A 21,191-nucleotide genomic window follows, 5' to 3' on the forward strand; every position below is an offset into this window, starting at 1 on the left:
GAATCCAAAGCCTTCAAATACACTTACAGTAGGGTCCAGTGCTCGGCAGAAAACGTCCAGGGGGACTGGCCCCCGGCTTTTCTCAGAATATGGCCTTTCTCTGAGGCTCTCTCCCAGCCAAGGAGGGCAGGGAGCTGTACACACATTTGCTTTAGGTCTGAAGTTGGCAGTAAAAATGTTAACAAACAGCAAGTTCACATGCCCAATGCACAGAGAAGCCAAACAATACCCAAATGCGGAGTTTGGAGCAGAGAAAGGTTTAGTGCTGGGCAGAGAAAGGAGAATGCATGGCTCCTGTTGCCAAAACTCCAAACTCTCGGAAGGGTTGCAGCTGAGCCTTTTTAAAGGCCAGGGAGGGGGTGGGGTCCCAGAGTATGTGATCAGCTGTGGACACCTTGATGATGATCAATCCTTAGGCACCAGAAGGTCTGGGGGCCACGTGCTTATGATCATCAAATAGCTAATTTCTTCCATTTGGTGGTGGTTTTAGCATCTGAAAAACTCAGGAAAGACGCAATCAACTAGGTACTTCAGAGAGGGACTAAGGCAGAAGATATGGGGGAGCTGTCTGTCCCAGCAAGGGCCCGCAGGGTCCTGCTGAGTTACAAAAAAGCCGGGGTATGGGAGGCATCAGAGTCTAGTCCCAGGTGGGGTGGTCGCTGACCCGCGCAGTGCGGGCGAGTGAACAGCCATGCGGCAGGGGACCGAGTGCCCGGACCCAGCGCCGGGGACCCGGGGGGTCAACCTCGCTAGCTTACCCCGACTCCCACCCCCACGGTGTCCCCGCGCGGCCCCTTCCGGGAGAGCTGGGCCGGGTCGCCGAGACGGACCCGCGTGGCCGGCGGGCTCCGTCTGCTCTGGGCTCCGCCGCGGGATCCAGGCGGCCCGGCCCCTGGCCCGGCCTCTGCCCCCGGGGCCGGTGCTCCCCGCCGCGGAGGGGCCCCGAGCCCGACGCTCACCTTTCCCTGGAGTAGAGCTGCAGCTGCTGCTCCCGCGGCTTCTTCCGGATAAACGCCATGGAGGGAGGCGGGGCGCCCGGCTCGGGCTCGGCGGCGCCGCCGGCGAGGAGGGAGCGGGAGCGGCGGAGGCGGGCCGGCAGCCGCCGGGGGCCCGGCCAGAGGAGAGCGCGCCTGCGGCCTGGCGTCCCGCCGCGCTCAGCGCCGCGTTCTCCCGCGCGCGGGGACTCCGGCGGCGCCGTGACTCAGGCCGGAGGAGGGGCGCGCGGTCACCCGAGGCGCAGCCGCCCGGCGCCCGCGGGGACCTGGGGGCCGCCCGGGCTCTGTCCCCGCGCGCCCCCGTTTCACCAGTTTGCGCGAGAAAACCAGCGCGCCCGTGAACCCTGTCACTCTGTTGGCCACAGCGGCTCGAAATAACATTTGGGGCCTTTCATCTGTTGGTAATTGAAATAATTAGTCGCATGACTTTTTCTTAACAGCTTTATTGAGATAGGCCAAGCAATCCACCCACTTAAAAATGTATCATTCAGTAGTTTCTAATATCTTCACAAATATGTACAACTATCGCTACGGTTTAGGAACATTTTCACCACCTCGAAAAGAAACCCAAAGTCTTTAGTTACCACCCCACCCCAACCAATACCCTTCATTGTCAGCCCAGCAAACCCTGCAACCCCTATTCTGGACTTTACATATAAATGCAATCATACATTATACATCCTTTGATGTCTGGTTTCTTTAATTCAGCTTGTTTTCAAGATTCATCCATATTTCAGTACTTCACTCCTTTTTGTAGCTAACTAATATTCCATTCTAGGGACATACCACATTTTGGTTATCCATTCAGCAGTTGATGGACGTTCCAGCTGTTCACACCAGCTGGCTATTGTGAGTAATATTATGAACACTCATGGACAAGTTTTTGTTCAGACATGTGTTCTCATTTCTGTTGACTACATAACCCAGGAGTGGAATTGCAGTCATATAATAACTTTGTTTCACTGGTCAAGAAACTGCAGTCTGTTTTTCCAAAGTGGCTTCACCATTTTATATTTCTACTGGCAGTGTAGAAGAGCTCCAGTTCCTTCACATCCTTGGCAACACCTGTTACGCTCTGACTTTTTGGTTCGAGCTGTTCCAGGGGGTGTGAGAACCACAAGGTGTGTGAACCTCCTTGTGGTTCTGCCTCCTTAATATACCCTAAGAATGAACCTGGGTTTGTTCACCTTTGAGGGATTCTTGAATAACAAACTTTAAGTTGTATATATATATGCTGGCACATACCTAATATTGTCTTACTAGACTGGGTTCTGCAGGGTTAGATTTTTAAAAGCTTCAAGGTCAATGTGTATTTCAGCTCTCTAGTATGTAGAAAAAAAGTGTTATGTATAAGGTGGGCACCCAATACAATTTTTTGCATTGACTAAACGTGGATGGATACCCTATGACTTGGGTTGAGTATATTCCATATGACCAAGCCCCACACAGAACGTGTATGTAAAAGGACGTTGGAGACAGTAGCCCAATGTTCCTATGGGAAATGGTGATGAGGTCAGATAGCCAAGACAACCATGAGCAGGTAAACGATGAGTAAGATAGTAAGATTTACCAAGAGGTACATTATGACAACTCTCTATATGAGAAGTACTACAATAGATGCTCTGAGTTCAGAAGAGAGAAATTTCTTTGGCTGGAATAAGGCCAGAAAACAGCATGCAAGATTTCTTCTTTTAGTTGAAATGTTGCAGAAAAATGTGTTACAGCTGGGTGTTATAGCTCAGTGTTACAGCAACCTGGATCCGCGGGAGAAACCAAGCAGCACTTGGAGAGTTGGAGAACTCACATTTATTGCGCCAGCAGGCCCGAAAAAGTTAACACTCCAAGCTCGGGACGCCGTCTGTACGTTTACACAGGCCTTTATAGGCTGCCAGTTTTACACTTTGCAACATCATATGCAAATAAAGTATAACAGAAGTTGACCAACCAGGAATAAGCTTTGTAGAAATAGACCAATCAGGAGTGAGGAGAATGGATCAATCAGGAGTGAGAGAAATAACCAATCAGGAGTGAAGGAAATAACCAATCAGAAGTGACCTCAGGGAACCAATAGAATTTTAGGGGTAAGTAAGCCGTTTCAGAGGCAAAAACTGAGATAGAGCCTCTGGGCCCCGGAACCAGATGGTCCTGGCAGGGGAGTGATGGCCCTGCTTGGGGGCCCTGCCGGTTTTTTTATGGGGCTTCCCGCCTTAAAAGGTTACAGATGATGTGATCCTGTGACTCAGAATGAATGCCCTGTGTCAGGCAATAGCTTAAGAAGTGTGGCCTACGAACTATAGCAGAAGCAAATAGGTGAGAAATGGGAGGGTGGGTGGGGAAAGTGGTAGTTTTGGGTCCTGAATATATGCTTCAATGGCTTTGGGCTACTGCCCACTTCTGACTTCTCCAGGATTCAGAAGCCTGAAAGGGATGCTCTTACTGGGAGTATAAACACGCTTGTCCACACACCTCAGCCTTTGCACGGCAGTCTGGACTCGGTAATTTCCCTGTCCTCCGACTTCCCGTTCATGATGCAGGTCAAATTTCACTTCCTCCTCGAACCATCCACAATGACTGTTTTTACCTACTCACACCCTAAGTGAAACAGAGTAGACACTGAATCCCCAGCGTCCTCACAGTTTCCTGCTCAGAGTCTATTTTTAGATCACAGGATAATATAATGACTTGTTTACGTTCCTGTTTACCGTCCTCTAGTAACAGCCCCTCAGGACAGAGATTCTATTTCTCATTTCTGGGTGATCTGAGTGTGCCCAGTCTTTTCATACGGGTCCTTTCCCAGCTGTGGTCAGACGGAGATGTGACCACGGAAAAGAGAACCGGAGAGAATGGCAGTGGGAGGACTCTATTATTTATGTTACCAGGCAGTGGGCTTATTATTGTCATGTAAAATATTTTTAAAACTTCTTGCTATTAATTTCTAACATGGCACATATCAGTAGATACCACCCCACATAAACAAAAATTCTCAATAATTTTTAAGTGTAATGGGTTTGGGAGAGGAAGTTTGAGAACTACTGAACAAAGCCATCAGGACGTTCTAAAATCTGGCACCTTCTGAGAGAAAACTTGCAAAAATTGTTCACCAGAAATGTCTTGTTTATTTGACACAGCTGTCATTTCAGGAAGGGTTAAAAATATCAAGGTTCTAAGAATACTTCCAGTTATCCACAGGACTGCTAAGATTTCTGGTTGTTGCGATAAACTGAATTGTAAATGAGTTACTTTAATATAAAGGAGAGTTTCTTATCCTGTAAATAATAAAAAGTGCAGAAGTATGAAAGACATTTTGATCCTTTGCTACAAAAGAAAATGGTACTTTATTAAAAGAAAAGACAAAAGAAGGAATGGAAATTGACACCAGGAGGTAAGCGTTTGGGGGCCATTCTAGAGAAAATAGCCACTAAGAAAATTTGTGATAAACAGGATTACAGACCATGAAAAGACTGTAATTTCTAACTCACCTGAACGACTGTTTGAAACAAGGATAATATGTCAGCTAAAACAAAACCTCAAGTTTAAGAGACATTGCTTATCCCTGGAGTTTTTATGAAGTATATCATTGGCGTAAATAACCGGAGGAAACGTGTTTTTCATCCATACAGTTTCTCACCTGCCACGTTGCAGACGAGCTGGGTTCTGGTCATGGCCATGGCAACAAACACCAGCTCTCGAACCGGATGGTTCGGATGGTTCACATGTGGAGAACATATGGGAATTTATTTTATATAGTTTAATTTTTCCCTCTCTACCAACAGGAAAAATGTCTCAGATAGTTTCCAGAGAAAATGATCATGTTCCCATGAGTACGATTCTAGGGGTACAGTATTTTAATGCTGGTTAACTGAACCAGTGCTTCCCTCAGCACACAGGCTCCACTAGCTACACTCAGGAGCTTGGCGAACTGGAACGTAGCAGCGGCCCGTTGCTACACACGGTTCAGCAACAAGGATAACAGCTTGATGGTGGTCCAGATGGACGATGATGCTACAACTTACCAATGCTGCTGTACCACTGGCCATTCTTTTTACTACTCATTCACTTAAGGCCTGTCACAGCATATCAACTGTCTCATTACTTAGCAGTTTAGGAAAAATATAAAAGCTTTCTTTCTTTTTTTTTTTTTATTGGATTAGGGGTCTATTCTCTCTGAATGAGAAGCTATAGAAGAAAAACCATATAATTTCATAATGATTGCATCGTAACAATTGTTATAGTGTTGAGTTACAGTTAATTTTAGGACGCAAATGTAGGTGTTTGTGGGGATTTTTTGGCAACCAGCATCCCTTGCCTCTTTCCCACAGAATACTAATTTTCTTTTGAGGACTATCTTATCTCCCACTGAATTTAATCTGGTGGAACTTCTTGTTGGTCCGATGTTTACGCCTCACCAAGCTAACAGCTGGTACATAACCCAAACTCGATGCTCCTTCCATGCAATCCAAATCTTGAGTAGAGTGACAGAAACTGAGGACGGCTGGAGATTTATTCTAGAGGCACAAACCTGGAAAAGCACTTGATTCCTGCTGCTCCTGTTTGCTAGTCCCTGGGGCTACCTGGGCCCCGTCCCCAAAAACCCCACTGCTCCAGCCCCCTCATTGATTCTCTGTCTTCTCGCATCTGTCCAGAAAACTTCCTTTTTGTTTTGTCTAAACATCCAGTTTTTGGCTTGCAACCAGAGAACCCCAATGTAAACAAGTGTCCATGCATGTGTTATTGCATTTAAATCTGCTAAAAGGACCTATAATTTTAATTTCATGCAACCTAGAGAGCATGAGCCTTAGCCGTGTACAAGAGAGTGCCGGCATAAATACCCCAGAGGTCGGTCAAGCCGGCCACCTCAAGTGTCCAGAAGAACACAGGACTGAATTCAGGGATCACTGTAAAATACTTACTGTGCACCAGGCATTGTGCTGACCTCTAGGCCAGGCAATGAAAATATGGAGAAAAGACTAAAATGGTTGCTTGTCTTCAAAAAAATGTATAATCTAGCAGAGCAAATCGACATGTACACAATTAAATAGACCAGCACTGTACGTGCTACCACAGACATCTGAACAAAGGACTGTGGGCGCCCAGCAGAAGCAGCAATTTCCTTCTGCCAAGTCGTTCCAGAAGGAGTTAGACTTTAAGACAAATCAGATGTCTCCAACCAGAGAGGGAGAGGAAGGTAACTCGGGGAGATTAAAAGGAGCTCATGTGGCCTGTCTGGGGAAGAGGGAGCTGGCAATGGTTAGGATGCAGAGAGCAGGAGGCGGGGTGCCAGCTGTTGGGCGCTGTGCAGGAGGGAGGAGGAATTTAGGTTTGAGGCACTTGACTGTGGAGAGCCCGGACCCAGGTTTGGATTGGAAAGGAGTCAAGTGAATGATTGAGCCTATATTCAAAAAAAAAAAAAAAAAAAAAGAGAACTCATGGAAAGATGGAGGCCAGGAAGAAAGGAGACAAAAATCAGTACAGAAGATACTGGAGCAGGTGATGCTATCAGTAAAGATACAAAACACAGGATGGTGTGCTAGTTCTGGGGGGAAGGAGATGATCGTGATTAGGATGGGAAAATATTACTAGCCGCAGAAAACTTCCAAGCTACTGAAATCAAGTCCCCTAGAACTAAGTTCCTTTGTTGAGTTTAAGATTAATCTCTCTGTCCAAAGCTTCATTCCCTTTCTTGTCCCCCCGACCTCAATCCTGTGCTAACTGAGCACGGGTCAGCAGAGTCAGCCGACTGCAACCACCGCTGTCGACACCATCTCTGAAGCAGGAAAACTGCTGTTGCAGGTTTCATCACTGATGGACCGACTCAGGTTGCTCCTCTGGGGCAAGGTGAGCTCACAGGTCCCCAGGCCATGGACCACCTGGCCAAAGAATCGTAAACCAGAGACACCCTGGAGCCCTGACACTACCATTAAGAAACGTCCCGGAAATGTCACAAGATGACGATGAACCCCAGCTTCTTTGTTCTCCTTTAAACAACACCCCTGACTGAAAGACCAAGTTGGAAAGGGTCTGAGACTTGCCTCCTACTCCCTTGCTTGGGGTCCTGCAGGTGAGCTCTCACTTGGCTGCAAACACCTGCTGTCAGAGGTTGGCTCTCTGTGCCGCAGGCACTGAGCCCTTCCTCACGTAGAGTGTTAGCCGGAGCACAAGCACAGGAGAGGAGGCAGCTGGGGTGACCCGACTGTCCTGGGTGGCAGCTAGGAGACAGCCTGAGGTTGTTCTGGAACCCCTCTTGCCCGTCTCCAGTGTGGTGTGTGGTCTGGGCAGTAGGGACATAGTTTTGCTGCCACGCCCAGGACGGAGCCCAAGGTCTAGCAGGCGCAGAGCTGACATTTGTTGAATGAATACGTTACCCAGGTGTTGAGTCCTTCCCTCCTTCTCTCTTCCCTTAGGTGAGCTGCACATAACTCTAGGTCACGTGGGCCACAGGTGTCCCACTGCCTATTTTTATGCTGGTCCCAGTTTCTTGATTTTTTTTTTTAAATTGAATTATAGTTGATTTACAATGTTCTGTTAATTTCTAGGGTACAGCATAGTGATTCAGTTATACGTGTGTGTGTGTGTGTGTATGTGTGTATATATATATATATATATATATATATATATATATATATATATTCCTTTTCATACTCTTTTTTTCATTACTGGCTATTATAAGGTATTGAATACAGTTCCCTGTGCTCTACAGTAGGACCTTGTTGTTTACCTATTTTATATATAGTAGTTAGTAACTGCAAGTTCCAGTTTCTTGATTTTAAATTTTGGTAGAGTTATACTTGAACAGTTGAGAATTATGTAATTACCTGCATTTTGCTTCCATTACGGTTTTTGGTTGATACTCATGAACACACCAAAGGTGCAGAAGAGGGGTGAACAGTTATCTGGGGCCGACTGGGCTTCTGCTGGTCTGTGTGAGCCACCTGGGTAAAAATAAATGTGGAGGACACATCCCACCTACAGACTGGGTGCCAGGTGCTGGGAACCAGAGTAAAACGCTGTTTTGTGGCGATGGTGTCTCCAGCAATTTGGTCTTTGTCTCTTTACTCATAAATAGATTTTTCCCATGAAAAATGAACAAAGAGATTTCTATCTCCCTGCTGCTCAAGCTTACCACTGTGAAAATTAAACCATCAAAAGTGTACGGTTTCAGGAAAATTTTTTTCATCCACAGATTTCATCATCCAACAGATGCTAGAAGATGACGTTCTTTGAATGGAAATAATTTCCAGAAGGTTTTCTTGTCAGTGACTAAGTAGTCACACCATTTGTACGGTTGGTGATGTTTCAGCCTTTGCCTTATGTATCAGACCTGTTCTTACATAAATGACATATGTGGATACATGTAAAACACATACGTAACAAGGATAGTTCAGACTGTGGGGTTTTGCAGGGGTTGTTTTGGAGTAAATGGAAGTAGATAAACGTTGACATTTGTAGATGAGAGCCTCAAAGTCTGAACGGGGAGGACCGAGTCCTGAACAGCCACGTTCACCTTAAATCCACTTGGCCATTGCCTCGGGTGTGGTTAGTGAGCACGGCTCCCCCGGACTCTGGGGTTGGACGAGGCTCCTGTTTGCAGGGAGCCCACATTCAGCAGGAGAGGCAGCGATCACATAGCCAAGGATGTAGTGAATTATTTCTTTACAACCGCAGCCACTGCCGCCAAGATCAAGCGCGCAGCCCCGTGAGACCACGCTGCCTGGCTTGAACCGTCTGCGCGCACGGGACACTCACACACTCCCAGGGGAGCGGCTGGGGGTGCGGTGGGGGGCCCTTCCCTGGGGAAACGCTGCGGGTCTCAGACAGCTGTCCTGTAGGGGAGGGAGGAGCCTGGGGCAGGAGGGAGCCTGGCGCGAGCACAGATCAGGGACTCCGGCGGGTCGCAGGAGGCCGGGGCCTCCCGTGCCTAAGCGCCTCGGGTTAGGGCCTGACTTCGCCGCCCGGTGATGCTGCCGGTGCGGTCACGGTGACCGTGGATGCGCAACGCGCTGGTTATTTACGTACACACTTGAAAACGTCCCATGGCGTCTGATTCCCCGTTTTATCTGCTCGGGGTTTCCTTCCTGTCAGGAGCACCTGGGATCTCCGCGGCTCAGGCCGCTCTCACCCGAGAAAGCCGGGGTGCGGGCCGCGCGGGGCTTGCTGGCGGGGGCGGCGGGGGGGGGGGGGCAGCCTCGGAGGGCTCGGTCCGCGCCTGAGAAGCGCTGTGCCCCCCTTCCACGTTAATCACCTCCTTCCACTTTTCAGCAGCGCCTGGCGAGGGGGGGCACTTCTGGCTCTATTTTACACGCGGGGAAACCACGGCTAAGAGGCCGAGTAACTTCCCCCGGTCACACCGCTAGGAGGGGCGAAGCTGGCACCTTCACACGGGCGTAACTCTCAAACTCCAGCCCTCTCTGCTGGCCCGTAGCCACCCCGCGGCTGCCCCGCCGAATCTTTAAGGAGTTCGGGCACCCCTGCAAAGGAGGGGAGGGTTAGGGGCTGAATCGCATCCCTTCCAATTCAGATGCTGAAGTTCTAACCCTCAGCGCCTCAGAACGTGATCATATTTGGAGACGGGTCTTCAGTGAAAATGAGGTCCGCAGGGTGGGCCTAACCCAACATGACCAGTGTCCTGGACGGATGAGGACTCTTGGACACAGACACGTAACACGGGGAAGGCAGCCACGGGAAGCACAGGAGAGAGGCCTCAGAGGGAATCAGACCTGTCCACGAGACTTGATCTCGGACGTCTGGCCTCCTGGACTTTCTGACGGTTAGGCTGCCTGTCTGCGGGGCTGCGGGAGGACGGCCTTGAGCAACAGACGTGTGCGGGGAGCCTGCTCCCTTCTCCGTGCCTCTCTGCTGTTCCTTTGTGGCTGATCCTGCCCTCTTCCCACAGGTGCCTGTGTTCCTGGCGGGTTTCCTAATACAATATCACACTGGCTACAGGCAGAGCTGTGCACACCTGGCCTCCCCCCCATAACTACAGACCGTCCTCAGGTTAATCTCCAGGACCTTGCCTTCCTGTCATCTGATGACTTGCAGCAAAAGATAAAAGCTGCTCAAGCTAACTCTGCCAAGTATCAATATTAGCCTCCAAGCTGAGGTACAGCCTTCACTCGGTTAAAGACGTTAAGGATGTTAAGACATAACGGAAGCTCTCAAGGTGGGATGTGAGGCTTAAGAACTTAAGATACAGGCGTTAATCAGAAGAGAGAGTTCTCTCTCTTTTTCTTTCCATTTTTAAAAACTGAAGTAGAGTCAGTTTACAATGTTATGTCAGTTTCTGGTGTACAGCACAATGTTTCAGTCATACATGGACATACATATATTCCTCTTTGCATTCTTTTTCATTATCGGTTACAAGATACTGAATATAGTTCCCTGTGCTGTGCAGTAGAAATTGCTGTTTATTTTATATATAGTAGTTAGTATCTGCAAATCTCGAACTCCCAATTTATCCCTTCCCACCCCTTTTCCCCCTCAGTAACCATAAGTTTGTTTTCTATGTCTGTGAGTCTGTTTCTGTCTTTTTTTTTTAAGTTCATTTCTGTATTTTTTTTAGATTCCACATATAAGTGATATCATATGGTATTTTTCTTTCTAGAAGACAGATTCCTGAGTAAGGGAAACTTATAGCATCTTTTGAATCATCCTTCAAAACTCATGCAAAAGGCTGACTCCACTGAAAGGAATATTTTGGCAGATGGAGGGGCTGAGAATCACTGGGTAAATTTACTCTCATTTACAGTCTCATGGCTTGTTTGGCTTCACTAATTGAATCAATATTTCTTCTGTATTTTTTTTCTCTTAAAAAATAAAAAAACCCAAATATAATAGTAACCTAATGCCTGTAGGCACCTGCATTTCATCTTCTGGAGACTTTTTAATGTTATAATTCCCTCAGCAACTCTGTAATTCTTTATTAAGTTTTAATGTTGCTTAAACTCTCCATCTGTAGACAATAAATACATTTCCCCCCCTCATTGCCGGCAGGTCTAGTATTTCCCCGCGGTCTGTTTTAGAGCTCCCTCTGGTGGTTTAAAGCTATTATGATACATCCATCTGTAGCATCTGCCTCCATTCCATCTCACGGTGATTGCTAAGACCTGCTCACCAAAACAAAATAACGGAAGTTATGTTTGCAATAGATGGCAACAGAACGGTGCCCAGCTTTACAAATTAAGAGTAATGACTCAACTTGTGACTGTCAGGGAAAGGACAGGAGAATTTGGGGAGAGGCAGGTTACAACCACTCTATCAAATGGCTTTTCTTCCGTTTGGAGAAACAAAACATATTCTGAAGGATGCATTTTATATTTCTATCACTTGCTGAATTTGGATAGTTTTTGGTCTGGGGTGAAGGTGGAGAAATTGCTTTGGTTTTGTGCTATGGCTTTGCTCATGTTAATGTCATTTTTGTGCACAGACCTCTTAGAGTGGGGCAATACGACTCCTTATTAGCGCCTTTTAAGACTTTTTCTCACTTGATGATGATGGGTCATTAGGAGAAAGGGCTCAGTGTCCTGTGTTCACAGCTGCTCCATTGCCTAATGTCTTTCTTTCTATTTACTGTTTATTTGTCTTTTCTTGTGGTAAAAACACATACAATTTACCATCACAACCATTTTGTGGTGTGCAGTTTCTGTCTTTTTCTGACTTGCATCTTTTTCTCTCTGTCCCCTCATGCCCTCCTTGTCACTTGTAAAACTTAAGTACTGATACTGAAGTGAGATAAAACATAGAAGGATTACAATCATACATTGGCCTGCATTAAGACGTGACCAGAAAGCCCTGTGAAAAACTTTTCAAAACAACAAAAAGCAAACCTAGATGGGTATCAAAATGAATGTTTTCCTTCTCAAAGTCACAGACCTGGGAAATCAAACACTGATTACAGGGACTTTATCTCAGATTCTTTTACTTAAGAGAATATTAAATGTGAGTTATAGCCTCCTTCTTGCAAAACAATTCCTCTTCAGAAGCAGGTTTAGTTTTCAGAGACTGACGGTTAATAAAAGAGAATACACACCGAGTCATATCTAGGAGGGTCAAAAATAAACCTCAGCTTAATTAAGGAGATGTCTTTTCCTATAATACTTGTAAGTGGATTTTTCAGGCAATTCCAAAAGAGCAAATTTAAAAACGTCTTGGGAAACAGCAGCATTTTGGGTTTAAAGGAAAAAAAAAAAGGCAAGCTGTTTAGAGTTGACAAAACATGTCGACTTATATTTACTCATTTGACCGTAAAGCAGAGAAGTAGATGGAGGGCTGTTATTATTATTGTCCCCAACGTGTGGATGAGGAAACAGACTTGTGGAGGCCCGGTGTCTGGCTGGGGGTGCTGGGGCGCTCTCTGTGGGAGGGATCCATCCGGGGAGGGGACGGCGAGCCCCGTGCTCCTCCCAGCTCCGCCACCACCCTCCACTGCCTGCTGCTCAGGGCACGTGATTTGAGATACAGTTTATGATATTTTTGTTTCATTAAAAAAATCAGACAACTCATCATAAACTTGTACATCTTGTATTCAAAACCTCTGTCACAAACGGGAATGAAGTCCGGAAGAATATTTGTCCAACGTGTTAACATGTTAAATGGTAACATCATCTAACTTTCTCCTGGAAGCAATGGATGTGTGTGTACGTATTGATAATCAGAAAAAAAAAGTGTTATTTGTAAAATCAATTTTAAAAGAACTAATTGCTGAGTTCATAATTGATATACTTTTTTTTAAATTAAGATTTTATTTTTTAGAGCAGTCTAAGTTCACAGCAAAATTGAGGGGAAGCGGCAGAGATTTCCGTATATCCCCCGCCCCCACACATAGGCAGCCTCTGCATTCCCAACATCCCGCACCACAGCTGTGTGTTTGCTACAGTTAATGAGCCCACATCGACACGTCTTCGTTACCCAAAGTCCATAGTTTGCATTACAGTTCGCTCTCGGTGTTGTACGTTCTATGGATCTGTACAAATGTGTAATGACATATATCCCTCATTGTGATATCATGCAGAGTATTTTCACAGCTCTAAATATCCTCTTTTCTGCCCACCCTGAGAAATCACTAATCTTTTTTTTAACTCAAGTGTAGTTGATTTACAATATTGTGTTAGTTTAAGGTGCATGGCAAAATGGGTCGGTTATACCTATATATATGTATATTTCTCTGTTCTTTTTCATATTCTTTTCCATTCTAGTTTATTACAAGATACTGATATAGTTCCCTGTGCTGTATAATAAGCCCTTGTTGTTTATCTGTTTTATATATAGTAGTGTGCATCTGTTAATCCCATACTCCCAATTTATCCCTCCTCCCTACTTCCCCTTTGGTAACCATAAGTTTGTTTTCTATGTCTGTGAGTCTGTTTCTGTATTGTAAATAAGTTCATTTGTACTAGTTTTAGATTCCACATTTGAGTGATAGCATGTAATATTTGTCTTTCTCTGACTTAACTTCACTTAGTATGATAATCTCTAGATTCATCCATGTTGCTACAAATGGCATTATTTCATTCTTTCATGGCTGAGAAGTCTTCCACTGTGTGTGTGTGTGTGTGTGTGTGTGTGTGTGTGTGTGTGTGTGTGTGTGTGTGTGTGTGTGTGTGTGTGTGTGTGTGCATGCACACGTGTGTATCTATCAGTCTTCTTTATACACTCATCTGCTGGTGGACACTTAGGTTGCTTCCATGTCCTGGCTCTCGTAAATAGTGCTGCTGTGAACACTGGGGTGTGTGTATCTTTTCGAATTAGAGCTTTTGTCTTTTCCAGGTATATACCCAGTAGTGAAATTTGCTGGATCATATGCTAACTCCATTGTTAGTTTTTTAAGAAACCTCCATACTGTTCTCTATCGCGGCTGCACCAATTTACATTCCCACCAACAGTGTTGGAGGGTTCCCTTTTCTCCACACCCTCTCCAGTGTTCATTATTTGTAGACTTTTGAATGATGGCCATTCTGACTGGTGTGAAGTGATACCTCATTTTAGTTTTGATTTGTATTTCTCTGATAATTAGCAATGCTGAGCATTTTTTCATGTGCCTGTTGGCCATCTGTATGTCTTCTTTGGAGAAATGTCTATTTAGGTCTCCTGCCCATTTTTTGATCAGAAACCACTGATCTTTTTACAGTCTCCATAGTTGTGCCTTTTACAATGTCATATAGTTGGAATCAAACAGTATATAACCTTTTCAGATTGGCTTTTTTCCACTTAGTTATATGCATTTAAGTTTCCTCTGTGTCTTTTCGTGGCTTGATAGCTCATTTCTTTTTTAGCACTGAATAATATTTCATTGCATGGATGTACCACAGTTTATCCATTTACCTCCTGCAGGTTGCTTCCAAGTTTTGAAGGCAGTTTACAAATTTGCACTAGATAAAACAAGGCAAAAGTAAAGATAATTAAGTGAGTAAATTTGGGCAAAGAGACAGAGAGCAGGGAAAATAAACTGAAATAATGTCTGCTTTGAGGACTTAGAAGTGGACCACCTCTTGGACTCACTGGAGGTGACATTAGCTGAGTCAGTGATCCTAAGACAAGATCTAATCAGGGCTTAGGAGAAGCACATTTATTTTTGGCACTAAATCCAGAGAAAATGTTTTCTGGCAGTTCTTATCAGGAGGACAGGGGCAGTGGGCTGAACAATGTCTTTAAAAACATCCAGACTGTGAACACAATAATGAATTACCCAGGGCTGCTTCTTACAGAGAAGATGTCAGTAGCGACAAAGACTCTGATGTCTAACTGCAGGTCAGTGAGCAACTTTCCGGGTCGGGGGGCGTAAGCAGTATGGCCCCTGCGCCGGGCACTAGGCCTCTCTGACTTTGGTCCAACCGTAGGCGTAGAGGAAGGGTTAGATTGTCTGTCCTTTGGCAGTCTTCCACAAAGATAGCTTTTCTCAATGACTTTTGATAAATATTTGTAAAAGGTCCATCAGAATAATACATGCATACGGTATTTTGAAATAAAATTCATATTTTATGGCAAGACAAGAAAAATTTAAACATAAAAATTCTTGTCCGCCCTTTAGCCTCCTCTTTTCGCCCCTGTGCACTGCGTATTTGCATTTATGCACCGACCAAGCCTCCCCCGTCAGCAGACGTACCTGCTCAACCAGGAAGAGCAACGGTCTCTTAGCATCAACAAGACAACGCCTTCAAAGGTAACATTCCTTCTTAATCTTACAAGGGGCTTAGATCTGGATTGGGTAAACTGTCAATGATACATCATTTAATGCATGGCCCTCTGTCTCAAAAAACTTAGAGAACTGTGCCGTGACTTCTAATGGGTGGAACAGTTCTTGGGGCTTTCTGAGATGCTGTTCCCGGGTTATAATCCTCAATTTGGTTCAAATAAAATTTTCCATTTGTTTCTTAGATCGACTGATTTTTTTCTCAACGGTATCAAATAACAGATAACGGCTTTGCCACAAGCAACTCCCCCTGGGCCTCCCCACCCTCTCGGCTCATTCCTCAGAGGCACTTACTACCCTGCTTATTTCTTCTGGTGGTTTCTTTCAGAACACTAAGCAAAATTTCTTGATTTCTTGAAATTTTGGATAAAATCTAAATTTTAATTTTAGATTTAGCTGAGCTATACTACTCACCTCCGATGGATAACTTTTTAAATTATTTTTTCATGAGGAATTTTATTTATTTTTCAGTTTTCAGTTTTATTAGGTAGAATTGTTACAGTTTGACTGCACATATACAATCTATTGCCTGTAAATGCATGTATGCAATGTACTGCACATATTTTTATTTTTAGTTCTTTTAAAAACTTACACTAATAAAACTCCATCTCATATTTCTTCAGATGTAATTCCCTCATATAAGATGAAGCTACTGGCATCTCTAAATTACTCCCTTCCTTCATAAATTATACTTTTATTTTCACACTGTATATATTGCTAAAAATTGCATTCTGTTCTGTAACCTTGCTTTTTTTCATATGCTGAATTACTTCTGACAAGCAGCTATCTTATTATGGTTATTAAATTATTATTCACTTTTAGACCAAGTGGCATGCTTCGATTATACTTCCTTTCTGATGGGTCACAGTCTGTGAATCACTTGAAGGAAAATGTTCTTAACATCATGATCAACTGGATCTCATTCTTTCAAACACTTACACATCATACTACATTGGAATTTGCGAAAATGGACCATAATTTTCTTTAACAGTTTTTGATTTTGCCTGGAGTTTCCAATAAACTTTTATTTCTTATTCACAAAACAGTAGTATTGAATATCCTCACATTCTCCCATCTTTGCAGTTGTGCCACATGTTGTGTGGGTCCTTTGCTTGGGTCCCCTTCCTCAGTGGGGGGCCCTCCGCATGCCTTGTCCTCTGCTCCCATCTGGCCATGTGTTCGCCAGAGCTGCTGAACCGTGTCACCTTTGGATTTGTCTTCGCAGCTCAGCCTCTCAGTGGTTAACCCAGCCCTATCTCTTTTCTTTCCTCTACTATCTTTAATCTTCAAGTGACTTCCTAAGAAAAGGTATGAAGGAGTTAAATTTTCTAAGTGCTTGAATGTCTCAGTGTGTCTTCATTCTGTCCCCGCACGTGGCTGGTCATTTGTCTGGGTACAGCATGTTAGGTTAAAACTCATTTAACATCAAAACATTGAAGGCCTTGCTCCATCGTCCTCTCACATCCATTGTTACAGATGAGAAGTCTGGCGTCAGTTTGATCACTGAGTTTTTGTAGGTAATCTGTTCAATCTCTTTGGCAGCTTTTAGGAACTTCTCTTTATCCTGCATAATCTAAAATCCACAGCAATGTGTTTAGGTGTTTTCCCCACCTATCTCATGGTCCTGTTCAATTGGTAAATCCTGTCCTTTCGGATTTATTATTCAGATGTTGAGCCTAAAGAAATGATCCTTTAATTTTCTTATATTTTCTTTCCTATTTTTTAATCTTTGTTCCACTTCCTGGGATATTGTCTCAGCTCTGTCTACCAGCCTTCCATTCTGACTGACCCTTTGTGCCCCTTTTCTCTCATTCTCTGTTTTTGAGAGGACATCTCTATTATTGTTTTACAAACTCTGCTTTTTCTATTAACATTACAGTTTTTCCCCAAGAGCTTTTTCTTTGGTTCCTGATTATGTTCTTTCATGGCATACTGTTCTGTTTTTGTATCCCAGTTCTTCCTGAGCACACTAAAAATACATTAAAAAATTTCTATTTTCTGAATTTTCCATTTACTCTTTCTTCACATTTGACTTTTATGCTGCTGGGTCTTCTCCTATTCCTAGGGATTCATGATTGACATTCTTATTTAAGGGACAGCTTAGGGTACCCTAAGGCCAAAATGAGATCAGGTATTTACTCCAGGCAGCCAAAATCCCCACTAGAAACTTTAAAATTCTCCAGAGAGTGGTCATATCTTTTTAGTAAAGAGTCCTCTGGATTTTTCCCCAGAGTTAAATGCTAGATTTCCTGAGTGGCTAGGCAGGCGGGGGACTGAGGGGTATGTCCTTTGTGTATGAAGGTCTTTACTAGATTCCCTGCTATCAGCCCCACTTCTTACTCCTGCCCTCAGTCAGATCTTCTGACCCTGAGCCTGGAGAATCATCCATGTTCCCGGAGGCAGATGGTTCCCATCTCTCTTGCAGCCCCCCTGGGGCACAGTCCTCGTGGCTGCTCCTTCTGCCATGTTCCTTCTGACGGTGCCTTCCACCCACTCTACAGGGCACACCCACTTGTTGAAATCTCTCATATGATACTTCTCATGCTCATTGCTATTATAAAATATTCTTTTAATGTATTTTTCTAATTTTATTTCACTGGGAGGAATAGAAAGGATATGTATTCACTTTCTTTCTGTAGGTGCTCAATAGCAGTCAGCTGTAGATTATGCTCTGTTACAGACTCAAATGTGTCACTTCAAAATTCATAGGTTGACACCTTGTCCCCAGTGTGACTATATTTGGACATACGACCTTTAATGAAGTAGTTAAGGTTAAATAAGGTCATGAGTGTGGGGTTCTAATCCATTAGGACTGGTGTCCTTATAAGAAGAGGAGGAAGGACCAGGAATGCACATGCACAGAAAAAAGACAATGAGAGAATAAATAAATAGGAGAATAAATGAGAAGTTGACCATCTGCAGGCCAAGGAGAGAGCTAACCTGACAATATCTACTTCTTGGATTTCCCGCCTCCAGAACTGTGAGCAATAAATGCCCATTTAATCCACCCAGTCAATGGTATTTTGTTACAGCTGCCTAAGCTGACTAATACATGCTCCAAGAATAGTACCCATAGTACAGATAGTCTCTATTACCAAGTAATTGCTGGGCTTACTATTTCACTGACACATGAAAGGGAGGAGTCTAAGAAAAATACTCTTATGGAAGAGAAGGCCATTCTAATTCTACACGGCAATGAACCGAGGGAATTCCCCAGGCTGGCTCGGACAGTTTTTAAGAGACAGTTTGGGCTGTAGGTGATTTCATGTATATACATAGACACATACATGCTCACTCACACACATACATACTTATACATATGTATGTATGTATTAGTAATGGGAAGGCTTTTCTAAAAATTATACTGAAGACAAGACTCACAATGGAGAAGAGTGATCAACATTACCAACATAAACTGTAAAAGTTCTATACAGAAAAAAATTGCCTTACACAAACTTAAGAGTTGAAAATCTAGGGAAAATATCTGGACAACACACTTGAGATATGGCTCAGTGTTTACTAGTTAAGTAATTTTTTTAACGGAAAAGGTAAATATAATAGAAAACCTATAGAAATCAAAAGATAAGGACAAGCAACTCATAGAAGAAGAAATATAAATGTCCAACAGAAATGAAAACATGTCCACACTGATGTGTGTATATGAACATTTATAGTAGCACTACTTATAATAGTCCAAAGGGAAAACATCCCAAATGTCCATCAGCTAATGAATGGATGAGCAAAATGTGGTGTATCCATACAATCGAATGTTATTTGACCATAAAAAGGAATGAAATATGGATACGTGGTACAATATGAATGAATATTGAAAACTGAAAGAAGTTCCTCACAGAGGATCACATATTATGTGACTCCATTTATGTGAATTGTCCAGAACAGGAAAATCTGTGGAGACAGAAAGTAGGCTAGTGGTTGCCTGTGGCTGGTGGTGGTGGTGGTGGTGGTGGTGGTGGTGGTAGGAGCGGTGGGGGTGGAGCCTAAAGAGCTGGTGCTGTGACAGCTAAAGCTTAGGGGGTTTCTTTCTTTTTTTGGTGGCAGAAGCATAGGGAAAAGTTTTATTTTTTAATCTAAATTATTATAAATACACTTCTTGAAGACTGAGGGTTTTTTTTTAAACTACTTAATGCTTATGTTTATTACTTGATACAAAGTATTTTTTTTTCAGATGTACAAGTTGATGAATTTTGATAGATGTATATATACACTAATGGAACCACCACCACAGTCAAGATAGCTAACATGTCCATCACTCATGGGGTTTCTTCTTGAGTGATGAAAATATTCTAAAATTGACTGTGGTGTTGGTTGCCCATAACTGTACATATACTAAAAACTATTGAATTGTGCATTTTAAACAGATGATTTGGTATATGAACTATATCTCAATAAAGCTCTTTGGATAAGAATGGGAGTGATGACTTCTAAGCTTTTTACATGTTGGAGCTGAAACCAAGCGACAATTATGACACGTTCTTTAGTTAGTAGCAACAGGTTTAGTAGATGAATATTTACTGGCACCAGATGATGGCACCACCTGCGACATCTTGCTGAGTAGAAATGGCGGTCTGTAAAACAGTCTTAGACACGATCCTTTCTAACAAAATACTCTTACATACATAGAAAAATACATGTAAGGGTAAGTGTTAGAAGTGGTTATCCTTGTTGGTGGGATTATGAATATTTAAAATTTTCTCTTTCTGTACATCAGTACCGTCTACAGTGAATACCTACCTATCTAGCCATCCATCAACTTTGTGTTGGGAAAAAATATTAAAAAACTGTTTTGCGTCTGCTGTAACACAATCAAAATCCCAGAGAATGAGGCTGCACTATTGTATCTTGAAAAACTCTCAGAGGAATTTTCAGCCAGCATCTAAACTTTCATAAAGAAACAATCCCGGTAAAAGACTCATAGAACATGTAATTTTGAATGATAAAACCTCGTGGGCCCTTCAAGATAAACTGGCTGGGAAATAAGTGTACGTGCTAGTCAATGGACAGGGTATGTGACTGAATAGGGCAGTGAGCTTTAAGCCCATTAAGTGTTAAACGACATTTATGAAGTCCACATTGATTTTGGAATAGTTTATCTGAATACTTTCTTTTTAACAGCAATGAAGTTTTTTAAAAGCCTGTAAGACTTGGCGCCCTGTGTCTGGGCATTTATTTTTCTTCTAAGTGAAAGAGTTAGGCAGAAGAGTGAAGAGAGCAATACATCTGGTTCACCCAAAAATAGCATTAAATCTTTAAAGGATACTTAAAAGAGCAAAGAAAACACTGTGCATTCTCATACTACAAATAGGGTTATAAGGTAGCCATGGTGAGTATGTTTATGTAACAGACTTATTTACAAATCTCTCAAACATCGTTTCATCTGTATGTAGATTTATTATACCAGAGTAAGGATATAGTTCCTTAAAATCACCACCCACATGTCATCTTTTTTTTTTTTCTTTCTGTTGCCTATTCCAAACAGAGGAAAATATTTGCAGCCTGTGATTGAAAAGTGTTCTTTATCGTATCAGTGTAACAGTGCTTCCTTTTGCTCTCAGGTGCCTCGGTTTGTACAATAATTTATATGGCCACCTGACCTATAGGAATATCATTCAGTGTCACAGTTTGAAACATCGTATTTTTATGGATTTAAAATTATTTTATACACTTCTCTGTAAGTATATTAAATGCAAACTTTTCAAATGGGTAGAAATGCAGACAGGTTTAGTGAGAACAGAAAATCAGGAGGTAGTTCAGTTATAACATTATACTTAGCATTTATTAAATACCTACTATGTACCTGGCACTAGTAGGTACCTGGCATGCACTGTCTCTTTTAATCCACCCAGTGAGCTAATAAAGTAGGAAACAGGCTCAAAGAGTTTATACATCTTGTTTAGCATAACCACACACTACAGAGGACCGTACTGAGTATTAACTAATATAGATATTTTTAAAATTATCATTTCAGATGGCATTAAGTATGTTAAATGTAAATA

General features: G+C 43.2%; 1 protein-coding gene across 3 annotated transcripts in view; it reads right to left on the bottom strand.

Annotated features, from left to right (window-relative positions):
• The window catches only part of NSMAF (neutral sphingomyelinase activation associated factor), a 45,603-nt gene extending 44,530 nt beyond the window's left edge, over nucleotides 1-1,073 (bottom strand). For all 3 annotated transcript variants that reach the window (XM_031441591.2, XM_031441589.2, XM_031441588.2), the window contains exon 1: nucleotides 960-1,073. In XM_031441591.2, coding sequence (XP_031297451.1) covers nucleotides 960-1,018 — 59 coding nt within the window. In that variant the 5' untranslated portion in view covers nucleotides 1,019-1,073. The remainder of the gene's footprint in view (nucleotides 1-959) is intronic.
• Nucleotides 1,074-21,191: the final 20,118 nt, after the last annotated feature.

Source organism: Camelus dromedarius, chromosome 30 (genome assembly GCF_036321535.1).
Source record: "Camelus dromedarius isolate mCamDro1 chromosome 30, mCamDro1.pat, whole genome shotgun sequence".
NCBI lineage: Eukaryota > Metazoa > Chordata > Mammalia > Artiodactyla > Camelidae > Camelus > Camelus dromedarius.